Below are 19003 nucleotides of genomic sequence, written 5' to 3'. Positions count from 1 at the left end.
AGCTTACTAATTAAAAAAAGAAATACTTGAGAGGCCCCTGGGTGGCTCAGCGGGTTGTGTCCCGACTCTTGATTTCAGCTCAGGTCATGATCCCAGGGTTGTGGGATCAAGCCGTGCTTTGGGCTCCACGCCAAGCATGGAGCCTGCTTAAGATATTCTCTCTCTCTCTCTCCCTCCCTCCCTCCCTCCCTCCCTCCCTCCCTCTGCTCCTCTCGCTTGCTTGTATGCTCTCTAAGGTAAAAATTAAAAAATTACTTAATGCAATTTGTCATTCTTCTTAACCTCTCCCAAGAAGAGGAGGACAAGTCTAAAAAAGTCTTCTCCTTAATGTCTTCATTGCTGCTATTGGCCAGACGCTTAGGACCACCAGGAGGAGTGAGAGGGCGAGCAGACTAAGGCCCATGGGCCAAATCTGCCTGTTTCTGTAAAGTTTTATTGGAATGCAGCCATATGGATGATGGTTATGTGTTGTAAGTCGTCTCACCCTACAGTGGCAGAGTTGAGATGAGCGGGCCTAGGTGGCCAGCTGGCTGGCGGTGGTTTTGCTCACACCGGCAGGTGGGAGCTCTCTGTGGTGGGCATGGGGGCGGGGGAGCTCCCGGCTCTCTGAGGAACCCACCGAATACCCCGCAGGATGAGGGTTGAGGGTGTAGACATCGGCCACCTCCAGGATGTACCAGTCGCGAAGTCAGGTGAACGTGTTCTTCCCTCAACCCCCCCTTTCCTTTGGCTCCAGTCCTGGGGAGATCACAGGCATTATTGTGAACCAGGTGGGGAAACAGAAGTAAATCCAGTCATGCCTCCCCTTCCCCAGGGTGGGTTTCTGAGCCTAAGGCGGGCCTACCATACTGGACGAGCTTGAGTTTTGACCTTAGACAGGGCTCGGCCGATCATGCCCGAAAATGAATGAATTCCCACAAAGCTTTTGGAAGAATGCAGCCTTTGCCCAAGACTTCATTCAAGGATGGGGAAGAGCAAGTTTCAGAGCGTGTTTGAAGGCAGTCGTGTGACAACAACATTCTACCAAAATATGACGCCATCATACAAAGGCTATGGAGGGGGGTTGGGAAATGTCTCAGAATTATGTACGCATTTGCCCTTTGGCTCACAAATTTGCTTCTGTGGGTTTACACAGGTTATGGGGGGAGGGCATGAAAAGCATCCCCCAAGGCTCTGGTGATGTCACCTGCAGCCGCAAACCATTGGAGACAACCCGGATGTTTGTGGAAAGTTGACTCCTGGAGGGAAGTGTTGGTCTACACTGTGGGACGCGATGCAGCTGTGAGTGAGGACTGTCGTTCAAAACTTCAAGTGAGGAGGGGCTCCTGGGTGACTCAGTCCGTTAAGACCCTTGATTTCGGCCCAGGTCGTGATCTCCCCGGTTCATGAGTTCGAGACCCACACCAGGCTCCGTGCTGGCAGTGCAAGGCTGCTTTGGATTCTCCCTCTCCCTCTGTCTCTGCCCCTCCCCTGCTTGTGCTTACTTTCTCTCTCAACATAAATAAATAAGCTAAACAACAACAACCACAACAAAACATCTTCAAGTCAGGAAAGCCAGATGGAGAAAAGAGGGTAGCATGCGTCTAGAAAAGCAGGTAGGCGTGTGTAGGCGCCTGTCTCCCCTCCCCCCACCCCCCTTGATGGTGCGGGACAGAGGCCCCGAGAGCACTGCCTTTGTTCCGTCACCTGTTCTCTGCTGACAGCCCGCAGAACATTCTGCAGGCTCCAGCACATTATCCGTCTGGTATGTTGGAAAGATCAAGACCTCTCAAGATAAAGTTACGTGCTTTCACTTCCCAGAAAGCCACCGTTGCAGACTGGCTGGCTTTTATTGTGATTACAGGGTGACTGGCAGTGGTTTGCTACTTAGCAGATGCTGACAAAAAATAATAAGCAATTAAAACAGGTCCCTTTTTAAGGTGATACTTTCACACTGCATTAGAAACGGCTTTTTTGTAAGAAACTCCTAAGGAGAGAAGTCTCTGGAAGATGGTATCTTTACTTATTTTAATTTAATTTTTTAGAGAGAGTGGGAACATGAACAGGGGAGAAGGGGAGGGAAAGAGAGAAACCCAAGCAGACTCCATGCTGTGTGTGGAGCCCGATGTGGGGCTCAGTCGCATGACCCTGGGATCATGACCTGAGCCAAAATCAAGAGTCAGACGCTTAACTGACTGAGCCACTCAGGCACACCCCCAAAGATGATCTCTTTAAATGTTTCCATCATTGTTTAACTTCTGCCACCAGAAATGGTATGTTTGCTATGTACATAAACACTTTTGAACCCTTGGAGACCATTTATTACCTGTGTAGAAATCTTCCAAAGAATTTTAATTACTTAAGGAAAAAAAAAAAAAAACAAAAAACCAACCACATAGAGAGAAGTAGCGCCTTCTGGTTAGTTTGCTAGAACTACTGATTGACATTAGGGAAGGTGAAAGTTTAGGATTCATCATCCCCATTTCACAGATGAGGAGCCTGAGGCATAGCTGGTGGGCGAGCAGAGCCAGGATTTGAAAACAGCTGGTCTGGGCCCCGATCTTGTGCCCTGAACCACTGCTAAACTTGCTCTTAGCATGTAAGTCCTAGATGTATACATGCATGGGGCTGAGTACTCAAAACTCTTTTTCTTTTTTAAAAAACTGTTTCTAATGTTTATTTTTGAGAGAGACAGAGAGGGACCGAGTGCAAGCGGGGGAGGGGCAGAGAGAGAGGGAGACACAGAATCGGAAGCAGGCTCCAGGCTCTGAGCCGTCAGCACAGAGCCTGACGCGGGGCTCGAACTCACGGACCGCGAGATCGTGACCTGAGCTGAAGTCGGACCTTCAACCGACTGAGCCACCCAGGCGCCCCAAGAATATTTTTCTTGACGGACTAACTTCTCCACCAATTTTCAGAGTCACTAGTCTGTGAGAATTCGGGTGCCCTGTAAGGGGGGGTGGGGCTGGTTCGATACAAGAGAAACTGCTCATCGATGAGCTGAGTTCGTGGGTGTCTTGGAATAGCATAGACGCCCAGGAAAGAGGCATTCATTGGTTCATCCGCCAGCCTGTTCGGACGCCCGGCCTTCTGGAAGATGTGCGGGCTGCCTTGTTTAATAAGCGCCTCTCCCGGAGCAGCCCCAGGATAGCGCCGGGCGGTCGGAAGCTTTATCTAAACCATAAATATCAACTTCCAGGAGCGATGGCCGGGCAGAGCCTGCGTGTGGTGTCTCCCCTTTCCCATCGGCGGGTGTCACTTACCTGAGTTGTGGCGCTGTCCGCTTTTTTACGGGCAGCCGCAGAAGTCAGGGTGCGGCTTGGATTTGCTTGACTTTTCCCACCTGCATAGGTGGGGAGGCGTGTGGGCACCCCCCCCCCCCCAGCCTGCTGGCTCCCCTCCGTCCTCCCTCTGGTTCTCACTCCTGCCCGCCTCCCTGCCTCCTTCTGGTGGATGCTGCTGGAAAGGGGAGGAGGGGGAGGAGGCCGGCTAGGAGCAAGGTGCTAGGGACGCCTGTGCGGGTGGCATCTGATCTGGGTGACCGAGTGCACATGGCACCACACGGGGGGCCCCAAGGAGGAGCTGGTTTTCCTGGGACGCGGTCTGGGGGCCAGCTTCTATGAACTGCACCGCTCAGGCTCCCTTTTCCCTTGGCTTGGGATGAGGGGTGAGAGAAGCTGGTGTGGAAATCCCACCCCCTCTCCCCTCCGGGTTCAGGGTGGCTGGGCTTCCCTCCAGCACGGTGACTGTCGAGCCCTGACCTCTTCCAGGACCCGGCCCACCCTGCCCCTCCTCCCTGGGCCGCAGGCCCCTGGACACCTGGCTCTGTGATCCTACCCCTTCCCACACCCCTGCCGACAGCCCCTCCCCCCCCACCCCCCCTCCCCCCCTCCACACCCCAGCAGACAGCCTCTCCCCCACCACCCCTGCAGACAGCACCCCTCCCCCCCTGCGGACACCCCCCCACATCCCTGCAGACAGCCCTTCCCACCTCCACACCCCTGTGGGCAGCCCCTCCCCCCTCCATACCCCTGCAGACAGCCCCTCCCTACCCCCCCACACCCCAGCAGACAGCCCCTCCCCCCCACTCCTACAGACAGCCCCCACCCCCTGCGCACACCCCCCCCACATCCCTGCAGACAGCCCCTCCCACCTCCCCACTCCTGTGGACAGCCCCTCCCTACCCCCTACACCCCAGCAGATAGCCCTCCCCAGCCACCTCTGCTGACAGCCTCCCCTCCCCCTGTGGACAACCCCCCACATCCCTGCAGACAGCCCCTCCCATCTTCATACCCTGTGGACGGCCCCTCCCCCCTCCACACCCCTGTGGACAGTCTCTCCCTACCCCCCACACCCCTGCAGACAGCCTCCTCTTGTGAACCCTGAGTAGAATCCCCTCTCCTGCTATGTGTGCTCAGCTTCCTGCAGCTGGTGAGGGGGACACGCGAAGCACTTTGCTTACTGCGTGAGTCTGTCCAAATCTGTGGAACTCTAGGGGCGCCTGGATGGCTCAGTCGGTAGAGTGTGCAACCCTCGATCTCAGGGTTGTGAGTTCAAACCCCACTTTGGTCGTGGAGCCTACTTCAAAAAAAAAAAAAAGGAACAACAAAAGGCAAATCTTTGGAACTTTAAATTCAGGCACCGCGTGCCTCAGTTGGTCTCTGGCAAGTGTCCTGAGCTGCAGAAGCTCCGGGAAGCAGAGAAGACAAGGGTCATCCCATCTGTCCTTCCCGTCTTACTCTGGGTTTGGATGTCTGTGCATGCTTGCGCATGGGGACTTGGACTGAAACCGTGTGATCTTCGGGCCGTGTCCCAGCGCTGTGTGGGCCTGGCCTCTGTTAGGGCTGCATTCTGTGTCTCCCCTGCGTGCCCCCCCTAAACCCAGTACCTCCGAATGTGACTGTATTTGGAGGTAGGGCCTTTGAGAGGTGCCTGCATAAAAGAGGCTGTCAGGCCCTAGTTCTCTTTGCCCCGTGACCTTCTGAGAGGTGAGGGCACCGGTGGCAGGGTGCACGGGCACAGAGGACCAGCCACCTGGAGAGGCAGCAGGAAGGTGGCCATCCACGGACCCAGGAGAGAGGCTGCAGAGGAAACCGGCCCCGCTGACTCCTTGACCTTGGACTTCCAGCCTCCAGAGCTATGAGGAGATGAATTTCTGTTAAGACACTAGTCTGAGCCAACTGACGCGCCCTGCCTCCGTCCCAGCGCAGGATGGGGTCCTAGCGCACGTGGCCGTCCGGAGGTCTCCCCGCTTTTCCCACACTGCCCTTGGTCACCGGGCAAGGAAGGAGGACGGGGGGCGGGCCTTCCCTGATAGAAATGTTCTTTTGCTGTGATATCCCATCAGGCTTTATTTTCTGGACCATAAAAAACAGGTCTGGGGCACCTGGTGGTTCCATCGGTTAAACATCGACTCTCATTCTTGGCTCAGGTCATGATCTTGTGGTTCGAGAGTTCGAGCCCCGCATGGGGCTCTGTGCTGATGGTGCGGAGCCAGCTTGGGATTCTTTGTCTCCTTTTCTCTGCTCCTCCCCTGCTGGTGTTCTCTCTTTCTCCCTCAAAATAACAAATAAAAAACCCCAGCTCTTATTAAGTCTTTTATTCTTCAATCAGCGAATGCTAAGATAGCACGCTGCAGGTCAAACGACTGTGTTCTTACTGCACTAATGGCAGAATTAAGAGAAACATTTTTTGAGAGAGAGGGTGCAGGTGAGCGAGGGTCAGAGAGAGAGCGAGAGGAAGTATCCCCCGATGGGCAGAGAGAGAGGGAAGGAGAGATTTGGTCTCACCCAGGGCACAAGCTCACCGCTCGTGGGGCAAGGGCTCACCCATGCGGGCTCGAACTCACAAACTGTGAGATTACAACCTGAGCCAAAGTCAGATGCTAATGACTGAGCCGCCCCTGGCGCCCAGGAGAAGCACATTTAATAGAGTTAAGCTTATTTATTTTTCGCGAATCAAGACACATCCACTTGGGAGAAATTGTGACATTCAGGTGCATCAGAAAATTATGGCTTCTTTTATGGCCAGTGACCCGGGGGCCGGGGCCAGCCAGCCACCTGCCTTTCTGAGCAGTTGAAACCAGAAGGACTGGAATGTTTTGTACGAGGCCTGGCACTTAAGCGTGTGAGGCTTTCAGCTTGGACTCTTACCGTCTCGCCTGTCTCGCAGCTCATTGATCTCAAACCTGGCAGAGGCATCCTCCGGGGAGAGGAGATTTAAGACAGAACGGCCGGTGCGAACGTCCACTTTGTGCGGGAGCTGCGAGGCGTGCCTGGGTGCCGGGTAGGAGCTGTGGGCCACGGCCGCGGGCTCCCGTGTAAATCAGAGCAGGAGATCGGGAGGTGGCATGCTTTTCCCAAGTGTGTGTTCACACTCGTCTCTGAGGCCTAGCCATTCTGACAGCGGAGGAGAAACAGTGTCAGTTTCTGCAATCGCAAGCATGTAATCCATATTCTCCCGGCATCCTTTAGGCCTGTTGTTAGTGATTAACGCCAAAAGTTGATTGTTTAAGTTTATTTCTTCATTTTTTTTTTTTTTTTTTTTAAATTTTTTTTTTTCAACGTTTTTTATTTATTTTTGGGACAGAGAGAGACAGAGCATGAACGGGGGAGGGGCAGAGAGAGAGGGAGACACAGAATCGGAAGCAAGCTCCAGGCTCCGAGCCATCAGCCCAGAGCCTGACGCGGGGCTCGAACTCACGGACCGCGAGATCGTGACCTGGCTGAAGTCGGACGCTTAACCGACTGCGCCACCCAGGCGCCCCTATTTCTTCATTTTTGAGGGAGAGAGCGTGAGCAGGGAAAAGGGGCAGAGAGAGAGGGAGAGAGTCCCGAGCAGGCCCCACACTGTCAGCCCGGAGCCTGACGCGGGACTCGAACCCACGACACCGTGACCTCACGCCCTGAGCTGAAACCCAGAGTCCGACCCTTAACCGGCTGAGCCACCCAGGCGCCCCTAAAAGTTGATTGTTTTAAAACCTGCGGGGGATGCTAACAGTTCCGTGCTCCGCACAGGACAGCGTGCTTGGGAGTGTGCGGGTCTTTATCAGGCACAAATCCGGTCTTGGGCTGACGTTGGCTTTCAGGTGGTTTTTAATGTCGTAAGGAATGGTGAAATCACGTAAGACGACTTTGACTGTGAATTGTTTGCGCAGGCGTTTGTGATAAGTGGGGGGGGGGACTGTCATCCAGTGTTGTGTGTATCGTGGCACGGGTGTTCGGCGGACGTGGGTCGTAGTCGAGAGTCACGTGCTCTTTACTGAAGTATAGTTAACACAGTGTTACGTTAGGTTCCGGCGTGCCGTAGAGTGATGCAGCCATTTGGTACGTCACTCAGGGCCCATGATGATGAGTGTCCTCTGCATCCTTCCTGTATTAAAGAGAAGGAACACTTCAGGGGCGCCTGGGGGGGCCCAGTTGGCTAAGCGTCCGACTTCGGCTCAGGTCGTGATCTCGCGGTCCGTGGGTTCGAGCCCCGCGTCGGGCTTCGGGCTGACGGCTCGGAGCCCGGAGCCCGCTTCGGATCCTGTGTCTCCCTCTCTCTCTGCCCCCCACCCCACTCGTGCACTGTCTCCTAAAAATAAATAAGCGTTCAAAGAATGGTATGGATTCCAAGTTCTGTTCTCTGGGTTGGAGATTATATATAGTGGTTCCTGGGATGATTCCAGTGGACAAAACGATGACCCCTTAGATTCAGTTCTTCTGTTTTTATGTTTCTCAATAAAATGCAGCCTGGTGTCCGAGTTTGGTTAACTGGTAAGGCAGTTACTCTAACTCGCTTGTCACAAAGCACACTCAGCAGATATTTGATGCGCATCGACACATGTCAGTGGTCATGTGACCCCCCCCCCCCCCGGGAGGTGCGCGCCCCCCCCCCCCCCCCCCCCGGCACGGAGGGTACAGCAGTGAGCCACAGCCACAGTACATCTAGTGTTACATTTAGGGAGAAGAGACCGATCCAGTAAATACGCTGCTACTTGGAAGGTGGATTGAAACGCAGACAAAGGCATGCTGGGCGTGGGGGGGTGTTCTTGGGTGCTGCGGGGTGGTCAGGGGAGGGGTCTTCAATGAGGCAGCCCTGGAGCAGAGGCCTGAAGACCGAGAGAGTGAGGTATGTGGGGAAGGGTGTTCCAGGCGGAGCGAACAGCCAGGACAAAGGCCCTGAGGAGGATGTGTGCTTGCGTGTTGGAGGTGCCCCCAGGAGGCCCCATGTGGAGCACGCCGGTGTGTCAGTAAGAGGAGAGGTGGCTGGCAGCTACGTGGTCAAGAAGGTAAAATTAGGAGATTAGTCTTGGAAATGCTAAATTGAGATCCCTTCAGTGGCAGCTGAATATGCACGTGGGGTTCCACAAGAGTGTCACCGTGAGAGCAGCCTTGTGAAGCCGTGAGATTAGACGTGGTTTCCCGCGGCGTGAGCCTGGATGCAGAGGTGAGGTCCGAGGACGGGCCCTGAGACACCCCAGAACTTGGAGGCTGGGGAGGTGAGGAGGAATAGTCTGGGGGCCCGAGGAGGAGCAGTAGGGGGATGGGAGGGGAACAGGAAAGTGGTCGTGTCGGGGCGGGGGGGGAAGGTGGGGACTCAGGAAAGGTCCAAATGCCCTGATGGCCAAGGGGCGGGAGGTCTAGTGGTTGGTCTTGGCGTGTGATGTGGGTAAGAGCTGTCCCCAGTGGTTCAAGAGAGAAGGAAGCAGAGGGCTTTGAAGCCGTGAATAAGTACAGTTACCTCTTTCTTTGAAATGTTTTAAGTTTATTTATTTTTGAGAGAGACAGAGAGGAGGGGAGGAACAGAGAGAGAGAATCCCAAGCAGGCTCCGCGCCATCAGCACAGAGCCCCACGTGGGGCTTGAACCCACGAACCCTGAGATCGTGACCTGAGCCAAAACCAAGAGTCCTACGCTTACCCCACCGAGCCCCCCAGGCGCCCCAAGCACAGTCACCTCTTGCAAGGGGTTTCCCTACAGGTGCACAGGGGCCACGGTTGTAGGAAGCTCTCAGGCGAAGACAGTTGTGGGTTGTTGCGTTTGTCCAGATGGGAAATGGAACAGCCAGTTTGTAAGCAGGTGGGAGCGATCCTGGGGGGATGTGCTGACGATGTGGAAGAGAGTCTGGGGCATCAGTGCTGTGCCATCCTGAGTGGGTGGTGGTGGCTGTTGGGAGGGGTGGGTGGGAGTTGGGAGGGGTGGGTGGGATCTGTCTCTACCTTTGCTGCATCAAGGGCATTTAGATGTCATACAGAAGGGTTCTCTCACACGTATGTCGGAGATCTTGCCGAGGTTAGTATGTTGCATTCTTTTTTAGCCAAGTCTTAGTTTTTCCTGCCTCTAGAATGTTCTGGAAGATTTGTGTGCGGCTGTTCTGTACCCTAATTAGGGAAATATCTGTATTTCACTGGCGTGGAGACAAAAGAGGGAGGCATCTGTCACTTCTCTTTTGGGTTAGCATTCTTTCAAAATATCTGGACACCGTAAAAATGTGGAGATCAATGGAGATTTAATGTCTTTCCTGAGAGGAATTTACTTGGAAGGGCTTTAAAAAATCTTTTTAGCGGAGAATGATCTCTTTGATCGCCATATGCCTATTAAAACACTTTTTTCCCCTCGTGGGTTTCACAAGAAAAGACCATCAAAGCCTTTTACAAATCACATAGAAGTAGCCTGTTTCTTAAATGGCTGGCCTGAAATTAGCAAAGGCCAGCAAACCCAAAACAATGGCCTTTCTGGGTGACACCTTCCCGGTTTGGGCCCATCAGACAGCAGTGCAAAGACATGATGCAAAACGGACTTAATGCTTTCGATTTTGAGAAGGTGTCGTTGCAGAGGCTCGGTCCCGTTCCACGGTAAGCTGAGTACGAGGATTCTTACCCTGCCCCTCATCACGTAGACGCATCAGTGTCGCTAGATGGCTTTCGTGCCTTTGCGACGCTTGGGGTTTAAGTCACACTGTCTGCTTCCAAAGCACTTCCATGATCGTATTGAACGTGTATTTTCATAAAACTGTGTGAGGCTAACCTGGCAAGTCCGTTTGGCCAGTGAGGGTTTTTTGTGTTTTTTTTGGATCTTTATATTTATTGCTTTTTGTTTCAATTTTATTTTTTTTATTTTTTAAAAATTTACATCCAAGTTAGTTAGCATCTAGTGCAACAATGATTTCAGGAGTAGATTCCTTAGTGCCCCTCCCCCATCTAGCCTATCCCCCCTCCCACAACCCCTCTAGTAACCCTCCGTTTGTTCTCCATATTTAGGAGTCTCTTCTGTTTTGTCTCCCTCCCTGTTTTCGTATTATTTTTGTTTCCCTTCCCTTATGTTCATCTGTTTTGTCTCTTAAAGTCCTCATATGAGTGAAGTCATATGATTTTTGTCTTTCTCTAATTTCGCTTAGCATAATACCCTCCAGTTCCATCCACGTAGTTGCAAATGGCAAGATTTTATTCTTTTGGATTGCCGAGTAATACTCCATTGAATATATATACCACATCTTCTTTATCCATTCACCCATCGATGGACATTTGGGCTCTTTCCATCCTTTGGCTATTGTCGATAGTGCTGCTATAAACACGGGGGGTGCCTGTATCCCTTCGAAACAGCACACCTGTATCCTGTGGATAAATGCCTAGTCGTGCAATTGCTGGGTCGTAGGGTAGTTCTAGTTTTAGTTTTTTGAGGAACCTGCATACTGTTTCCCAGAGTGGCTGCACCAGCTTGCATTCCCATGGCCGGTGAGTTTTAACTCGAGTTCAGCGCTGTTTATTCACAGTACAGTAACAGGTTGTGCAGTCGGCATTTCACGTCCCTAGTCTCATTCTTTTGTGTTTCACACACTTAACATTGACTACAGTACCTTTGACAAACAGCATCATAAAACAGAGGGAGTTATTTTTCTTAAGTGTGTTGTGTAGCAGGGGAAAGGACTTAGACATTAAACTTTTAATTCATTGGACAAACCTCAAGTAATTAATCTCTGATTGTGTGTGCTTCATTCATTTCCCGTCCTACAGTTGATTCAGCAGAGACTGAAGGCCATCATAAAAGAGAAAGCTGTTTTTAAAAGACAATTTTTTTTAATGTTTGTTTATTTTTGAGAGTGAGGGAGACAGAGCGTGAGTGGGGGAGGGGCAGAGAGACAGGAAGACACAGAATCGGAAGCAGGCTCCAGGCTCCGAGCTGTCAGCACAGAGCCCGATGCGGGGCTCGAGCTCACGAACCATGAGACAATGACCTGAACTAAAGTGGGACACTCAACCAACACCCAATCTTCTTTGTCACCGTGGCCCCGGGCACATGGTAGCTGCTCACTAAATATTTATCGGAAAAAACAATCTTCCCCAAAGACTTGAAACAGAATTTCGAAGAGATATTTGCACACCCGTGTTCTCAGCAGCCTTAGCGCCATAGCCAACAGGTGCAAGCAGCGTGGGTGTCTGTTGGCGGACGAGTGATAACCACAATGTGATATATCCATACGGTGGATTATTATTCGGCCCTAAAAAGGAAGGACGTTCTGGACATTCTGACACCGGTTACAGCGTGGATGAACCTCGGGGACATGATGCTGAGCGAAACCTGACAGACACAGAGAAAAACTGTGGGATCCCACTAGAGAGTCAGAGTCCCAGCGTCGGCAGGTAGGGTGGTGGGGGCTGGAGGAGGGAATGAGGCGTTAGTGTTTCCAGCGGACAGGGTTTCAATTTGGGGAAGATGAGTAAGTTCTGGAGGTGGACGGCGGGGGGTGGCTGTTACAACGGTGGGAATGGACGTAACAGCGCTGACCTGCAGACTCCAGAATGGTTAAGAGGGCAAACGTTATGGGTATTTCACCACGATTAAGAACATGACTCTTACTGTCTAGAATAATGGCCAAAAGTAGCCGTTTTATAATAACGGTAACTTGACGGTCTTGCCCGTTGCTGCAGTAAAAGTGTAAATGCTTTGTCTTTCTTCCTAACGTTGACTAAAAACTGGCAGTACTTGAACGTGGGGACCTGGGCGAAGTTAATCCCGTGTCTCTTTTCGGAAAGTTTAGATCTGAAATGGCTTCTCAGTTGCGGTTACCAACTCTTGAGCACAAGGGAGCATTTAGTGAAACTCCGGAAATATCTTGAGAGTTAAGACGTCATACCTTTGATGAGAGTCTGCTTAAACTCCTTCAGAAAATGTGCAGAAAGGGCTGATTTTAAGCTAAAACGATGTCTCCTAAGATCCCTGGAAACCTATAACGGATTTTGGGGACTGAGCGGTTAGTTGTCTCTTTGGGAAGGAAGAGGCTACCTTGCCTTCTGGAAGTAGAAGTTTCCCTCCCTCCACAGTCACCCGAATATGGGACATACCTGCTTTTGAGCTTTTTATTTATTTTATTTTGTTTAATGATTTTCTTTAAAAAAATTTTTTTAATGTGTAGTTTTGAGAGAGACAGATAGAGAGTGAGTAGGGAAGGGAGCAGAGAGAGAGGGAGACACAGAATCTGAAGCAGGCTCCAGCTCTGAGCTGTCGGCACAGAGCCTGATGCGCGGCTTGAACCCACGAACCGTGAGGTCATAACCTGAGCCAAAGTCACTGAGCCAGCCACTGCTTTTGAACTTTTTAATAGTGCTTTCTTTAAAAAGCGCCATTTAGCGTGAATTTTCTTCTCCATGACAAAGAGAATCATTATTATCATTGGCCTCAGTAAACGAGGTCTAGCCTTGTAACTCTGACACATGACTGCTTAAATATCCGCCTTCCTCTGTCAGTGTAATTGCATCCTGACAACAGGTAGCTTACATAAGCCCAGAGGCCAAGGGAGACTCCAGCCTGGGAGGTGTCCAGGGCTGTGACATCTCCATAGAAGAGAGGCCTCCACCTCCCCAGCCCCCTCCCCAGTTTACCTACAAGAGGGAGGGGCCGGGCAAGCAAATGGAATCATCCAGCCCACCTGTCACGGAATATCCCTTTGCAAACAAGCGAGCGTTGTGGCTTCCAACTGCTCTTCCAGAAGCTTGGTCGATGTGAGGCTGCTTATGGCAGTGCCCCCAGGAGTCTGTGCTTGACTTCTGTGTCCAAGGGGCAGAGAACCAGACCCCCGGACTGTTTTGATTCTCGAAGATGTAGCCAACAGCCCACCCTTCTTCGGGCTTGACACCGGCTACGGTGAGCCCAGTGACACATGGGCTCCTGATCCTGGCCCTGGCGCTGCTGGTCACCGGTCAGGGCAGCCCTGTGTGCCTGACCACTCCCAGGACTTGGCGTGTCGATGTTGTCTCCAGTCTCTGCCGCCTAAAGCACAGGCGGAGGCCTAGAACACCACGTTCATAGGTGAGGCTGAGAGCAAGAGCCGGAAACCCACAGACACAGCTTCCTCAGGGCTTGGAGGTGGGTTTAGAGGGTTCTGTTGCCTCTTTCCAAGTGCGCTCTGAGGCCGTTGCTACTCACAATGAAAACTGTCCTTGGACCCGGGAGGCTGATGCCCTGTCCGGGCTGCCGGGGGCTGAGCCTTAGGCCAACTCTGCCCGGAGGAAGCCCAGCCTTGTGGGGTGTGCAGGGGCACACCCAGTGTGCAGGGGGAGACCCAGGCTCCAAATGTCCTTCCTTGTCTGAATTCTGTGGGCAACAGCTAGACTTAGGCGCACAGATTTCGAAGGCTGAAACTATTCCCTCCCGTTTTACAGATGAGCAAACTCAGGGCCAAAGAGGACTGTTCCCCGGGGCGCCTGGCTGGTTCAGCTGGAATTGCTTCCGACTCTTGATCTCAGGCTCGTGAATTGGAGCCCCACGTCGGGTGTAGCGATTACTTAACTACATAGAACTTAAAAGTGACTGTACAGCCAGCTAGTGGCCAAGTGGAGACCAGATCTCACCGCTTCACTGGGGGGGCCTCTGTCCCTGGCCTTTGACGCTTGGGGAGGCATCTGGCTCTGTCTGCTTTGGGAGACAGGCCCAGGCCTCTGCTTTGGAGACTCCCCATTTACGAACCAGGCTTAGGTACCTACTGAGGTTCTGTTCAGAGGGAAGCCCTTGGAGAAGTGCTCCTGGAGCACTTGTCCAGCCGAGAGGGCCGGTGTGGGCTGGGCTCCGAGGAGCAGGCTCTGAGCAGAGTGTAGCTGCGGGGCATTCATGGTAGTGCTCTTAGGATCCACGAGGGGCCGAGGAAGCAGGAGTGGGCAGAGGGTCCGATGAAGCCCAAAGGGCCTCAACTGCCCCGCCCCGGGGCACTCGGGCACTAGGAGGGCCCTGCAGAGCCCTCCCGAGTTGGGCGGACGTGGCCAGGCCTTTGTTATCCAGTGTCACTCGTCATTATCTGTGGCTGTCCCCAGGAAGGGCGTGACCTTGGGGGAAGAGGCCAGGTGACCTCTCGCAGCCGGGCAGTGGGGAATCCGGGCAGCGCCCGCACGCTCTACCGCCATTGCGTCTTCCACGGGGGACAAAAGGGTATTTGAGACCCTAGGTGCTTAGAGGGTTCTTTTGCCTTGTGGGGGCGGGGCCAGGTCACGTGGACTTCCCATCAGCAGGGAAAGCCCATCTCTCTGCCGCCCTCCTGCGCTCCCGGGGGCTGGCTGGGAGAAGCGTGTGCAAGAACTCAGAGCTTCAGAGTTGTGCAGGCTGTTCACCAGGATCTTGTTCACCAACATCACCTTTGCTGGTTAGCCTTGAGGTGCGAAGGGCGGTTAGGCTGCTGAGGGTGGGGCACGGGCCCGGTGGGTCCTGCCACAGCCCCCCTCCCCCGTCACCCATCACCCATCACCCAAGTGTGAGTTCCACTCCGCGGTGGCCCCAGAGGGTAAGGACGGCCACGAGAGGCGCCGTGGGAGAGAAACCGGGAGCCCAGTGGAACCCCCGAAGCCCTGAGGGAATCAGACCCTAGGAAAACCCATCTGGAGGGCGGAAGTTAACTGACTCCAGCTCTGAGTACAGACGGCACCACTCATTCATTGACTCAGCAAACCTTTATTGAGCTCTGTGCTCAGGGCTAGTGCATCGAAGCCGCTGGGGTGACCCAAGGAGGCAGAGGAAGCGGAACAGCTTGAGGAAAGGTCCGGCGCGTGGAACATACGGGACACAGAGACTCGTGGAAATGGAGGCAGAGGGAAGAGGAAAGGAGGTGGAGGGTCCCAGTCCCCCAGGGGACCGAGTGTGGAAGAAGGACTGGTGGAGTGAAGCGGCCTCGCTGGCCCTGGGGTTTAGAGTCTGAGCCGAGTGTGGGTGCTCCTGGCGCCCGGGCCAGCACCCCGGTGTTTCGGCACATGGCCACGTTCACGCGGGCACCGCCTGCTACAGGGGAGTGGCCGCAGTGCCCCCCCCCGGGGAGGGCTGCTGGGGACCCCGTGCCAGTTCTGGCGCTGATACACCGCGATGCAAGTCAGCCCGCAGACGAGGGCGGACAGAGTCGCTCCAACCCCTTTGAGAAGTTAAAACATCCCGGTGAGCAGGGCACAATTCTGGGCGCACCACACGTGAACGATCTCAGGTGCCCCTCAGAACAGCAGCCTTTAGCCTTCCGCTTCACGGGTGGATGAGGACGCCAACGCCCGGAGAGGGTGTGTCATTTACCTGAGCTCCCACAGCCAGCCAGTAGGAGGCTAAGCCGGCGCCCAAATCCAGGCGTCACAGACCCTGAAGCCACTGTATTGTCATGCTGCTCTGCTTTAGAGAAGGTGCAGAGCGTATCCTGGGACCGTATCCTGGGACCGTATCCTGGGACCGTATCCTGGGACCGTTGGCGGAAAATGAACCTGAAGCCAGCAGCCTATGAATGGACACCATTAAGGGCCCGGGCTCTGGATGTGTGATGAAATCTCCCCCACCCTTCGCCTCTCCAGTCTTGTTACCGGGGCGGGGGTTGTGTCTGGAAAGTTTCAAAACTCAGGGACCCTCCCTCCCTGCGGTAAAACCACCCCGGGGATGGGTTTTCACTGCAGAGGGAGCCACAACTCCTGTGTCCGGAAGGAGATCAGCCGTGTCTGATCTGGGGTTCACTCCGGTTCTTAAGACAGGGACCCCCGCATCAACCCTCCCGCACCCCAGATCCCGCGCTCCTAACCTCCACCTGTACGGCCAGAATTAACCTGCCAAGCCCTGAGCACCCTGTGGAAAACCTTCACTGCTGTTTTTTTTTTTTGTTTCTTTTTTCCTCCAAAAGGAGTTGAGGAATCCATGTGGCCCTTGACGTGTGTTTTTCTAGTAGGAGCCTCGTTGCAGCAGTGAAAGCCCAAGCGTGCGTGAGCGCGGAGCCTGAATAAATCGTATAATCAAGCTCCTCTTAGCTGAGTTCGGTAACATCTGTTTGTGTTAAGTGGAGCCCTTTGAAAGTGATTCCCCCCCCCCCCACCCCGTTCTTTATAAAACAACCTTAATTTTAGATTGTGGAGAAATGGCGCGTGGCAATTATTTTTGCTTTCTTCAACAAGATGTGTTTAAGTAAATGAGATTCATCTCCAGAACCGAAGCAGAGAAAGAACCTGGTTAACAAGATCAGCGCCTATAATCACGCCTAATAACTGTGGGCAAACAGCCCGCGTAGCTGGGCCGGAAAATGCCGCTGCTTGCGGGTTCTGCTTGCCGGCCGACTTCAGCAGATGGGCGGCTAATGTAATTAGGGATCGTTGTGTTCAATGAGCCATTATTTAAACGATCTGCTCATTTTCCTATCTATTAACCTGCTGAAAAAGAGACAGTGATATCTGAGAGATCTCCAGCTGCTAATCGCTAACTGGACGCGTCACCCAGTTCTTTCCTTTAACGCGATGTTTTGCCCTCCTGCAGTGACGAGCAAATGACTTTCTGCAAGGTGATTGCCCCATGCATCAGCAGAAGATTAAGGAGGGACAGACAGTGGGAGACACGCACAGTCTGGATGTAGGTTTCGGCTGGTGGTAGAACGGTCAGGTGGGTCATCGTCTTGGAGGGCTCTTCGCTTTCCTGACCACACTTGGCTTTCGTTCCGTTCAGGGTCTCTGAGTTTAAGCATATTTGGTCTCTGGGGCACATAAGGCAAGGTTTGCCGGAGTCACCCTTCTCGCGTTTCTCCCTGCCCTGAGACACTGGTGGGGGCAAGGCAGTGAGGCAGGGACGAGCCCGTGACTGCAGGGAACAGCTGGGTCTGGGGCTGCCCGGACTTCTGGGAGGCGGCAGAGCGCGCTGTCCAGCTGTCCAGGTGAGGAGCCGGCAGGTGGAGGTCTCAGGCCATCCGATGCTGTGTTCACTTCCTGGCACTTCATGCCGCCCTGGATGCTTGAAGGGTCTTTGCTGCTGCAGCTAGAGAATGTACCGGAAGCTCCAGTAAATACCAGGGCACATGGGTGGGCACCAGAACCTCTGCTGTTGTCTGAATTCCTTTAAAAATGTTTTAATGTTTATTTATTTTTGAGAGAGAGTGCGAGCAGGGGAGGGGCAGAGAGAGAGGGAGACACAGAATCAGAAGCAGGCTCCAGGCTCCGAGCTGTCAGCCCAGAGCCCGTCGCGGGGCTCGAACCCATGAACCGTGATATCTATGACCTGAGCCGAAGTCAGATGCTTAACCGACTGAGCCACCCAGGTGCCCCCATCATCTTGATTCTAACATTGGTTATCCTTGGATATTTAAGAGCTAAATGTGTGGTTATTTTGTAGAGCACCTGGGACATGAAGTGAGCCCACCCTAGCCATTTCTAGAAAACCTAGATACTTTGCGCACACATATCAGGAGTTTGATCTCGATCTCCCTCCAGCTTCTTGGCAGGTGCACCTTCTCCCAGGTGTGTTCTTACCCCTACAGGTCAGCTGATTAGCAGATGCCTGAGGTAGTCATTGTGGGGAATGACAAAAGGAGACAGGAAAATCTGTTTTGCCCTCAAGCAACTTTCAAGCTCTTTGAAAGGAAAGCTACTTGGAGAAAAGGAAGGCCAGTAAAGACCCAGACAGGCCGGACTCGCACCAACACACAATGAGGAAAATAAAACCCCACAGCAGGTGCCATTTGAAAAGTGAGTGAGCTTTGTCTAGGCAGGCCAGGGCGTGAGGATAAAGTCCTGACTGTCCCCAAGGACACTCCTAAAGGGAACGTCCTGAAGAACCCGTTAGATTCAAACTGCTCTGGAACCAGCCCTTGGCCAGAGGTCCCTTGGGATGTCCTGGAGTTTGTGGTGGTGGCCACTGAGGACTGACATGCAGAGAGTTGCATGTGTAATTGGCACAAGCAGGTATTGCTGGCTCACTGAGAGTATGCACCAGGGAGCAGCGAGGCACAGGCAGCGAGGTGGGGTCCTGCCCAGACGCAGGCTTGTGAGAGGTGGGGCCCCTTGGATCCAGGGCTCTGTCACCGCTCAGCAAAGTGGCTCAGAAGCACGTTGTCATGAAGACACTGGCCGTTCACATTTCGAAACCTGTCCAGTCCTCACCCACCAGTGTGCCGAATGGTGTCCTTGCTTCAGGATTATTTTGTAGAATGGCATCGCGCGGGTTTAGCTGGGGCTGCTGGGCTTGGAGAATATCGTTGAAGAAGTACACGCCAAAGGGGAAAGTGTTTGCTTTAGGGGTAGTAGGAGTCTCCTACGTCTTCTCTCTCATCTTCTAGAATAGACGGTCTCAGATCTTTTGCCTTCTTGATATTTTGCGTATTATTGGTGGGTGTGGAATACAGACTTGCCTTATAAATGAATAAACAAGTTTCTTTTGCCCAGAATACGCAGCGACTTGTTCACGGCTTTCCAGCGGCCAAGATGCCCTGGGTGCTGTCCAAGGTACTGGGGCCGAAGCGGCGAATCCCACCCAGGCCCTGCTCCCCTGCAGGGTGCCCCGTGCTGGGATGTCCCCTGGAGAAGACCGTGGGGGCGCCGTCCAGTGTGGAAATGGTGCACCAGGGGCTGGGGACACAATTCCTAGGAACAACGTGTACGGCGTTTCCAAGAGCACAGAGGAGGGAAGTATCTGCAGGGGGGATGAGAAAGGAGGGCTGTGGTGGGAAAACTAGGAAGGTAATATTTCTGGAGCTTCCAGGGGCACTGGTCAGTAGTTGCCTGTGCTGCTTACACGCTTGTAATCGAGACGGAAGTTTAGCTCAGTGATGCCTGGCCGTGC

General features: G+C 53.4%; 1 protein-coding gene across 4 annotated transcripts in view; it reads left to right on the top strand.

Moving 5' to 3' along the window:
• BACE2 (beta-secretase 2) overlaps window positions 1-19003 on the top strand; it is a 91516-nt gene that overhangs the window by 15728 nt on the left and 56785 nt on the right. The window contains exon 1 of one of the 4 annotated variants that reach the window (XM_060640498.2): window positions 1165-1281. The exons of 2 other annotated variants lie outside the window; for them this stretch is intronic. In XM_060640498.2, the coding sequence (XP_060496481.2) occupies window positions 1180-1281 (102 nt within the window). In that variant the 5' untranslated portion in view covers window positions 1165-1179. Of the gene's footprint in view, window positions 1-1164; window positions 1282-16732; window positions 16805-19003 lie in introns of those variants that run through there. One more of the 4 variants, XM_060640499.1, reaches the window with a different exon arrangement.

This window comes from Panthera onca, chromosome C2 (genome assembly GCF_046562875.1).
Source record: "Panthera onca isolate mPanOnc1 chromosome C2, mPanOnc1 haplotype 2, whole genome shotgun sequence".
Taxonomy (NCBI): domain Eukaryota; kingdom Metazoa; phylum Chordata; class Mammalia; order Carnivora; family Felidae; genus Panthera; species Panthera onca.
Note: the sequence above shows the minus strand (reverse complement) of the source record. Positions and strands in the feature narration are given on the sequence as shown.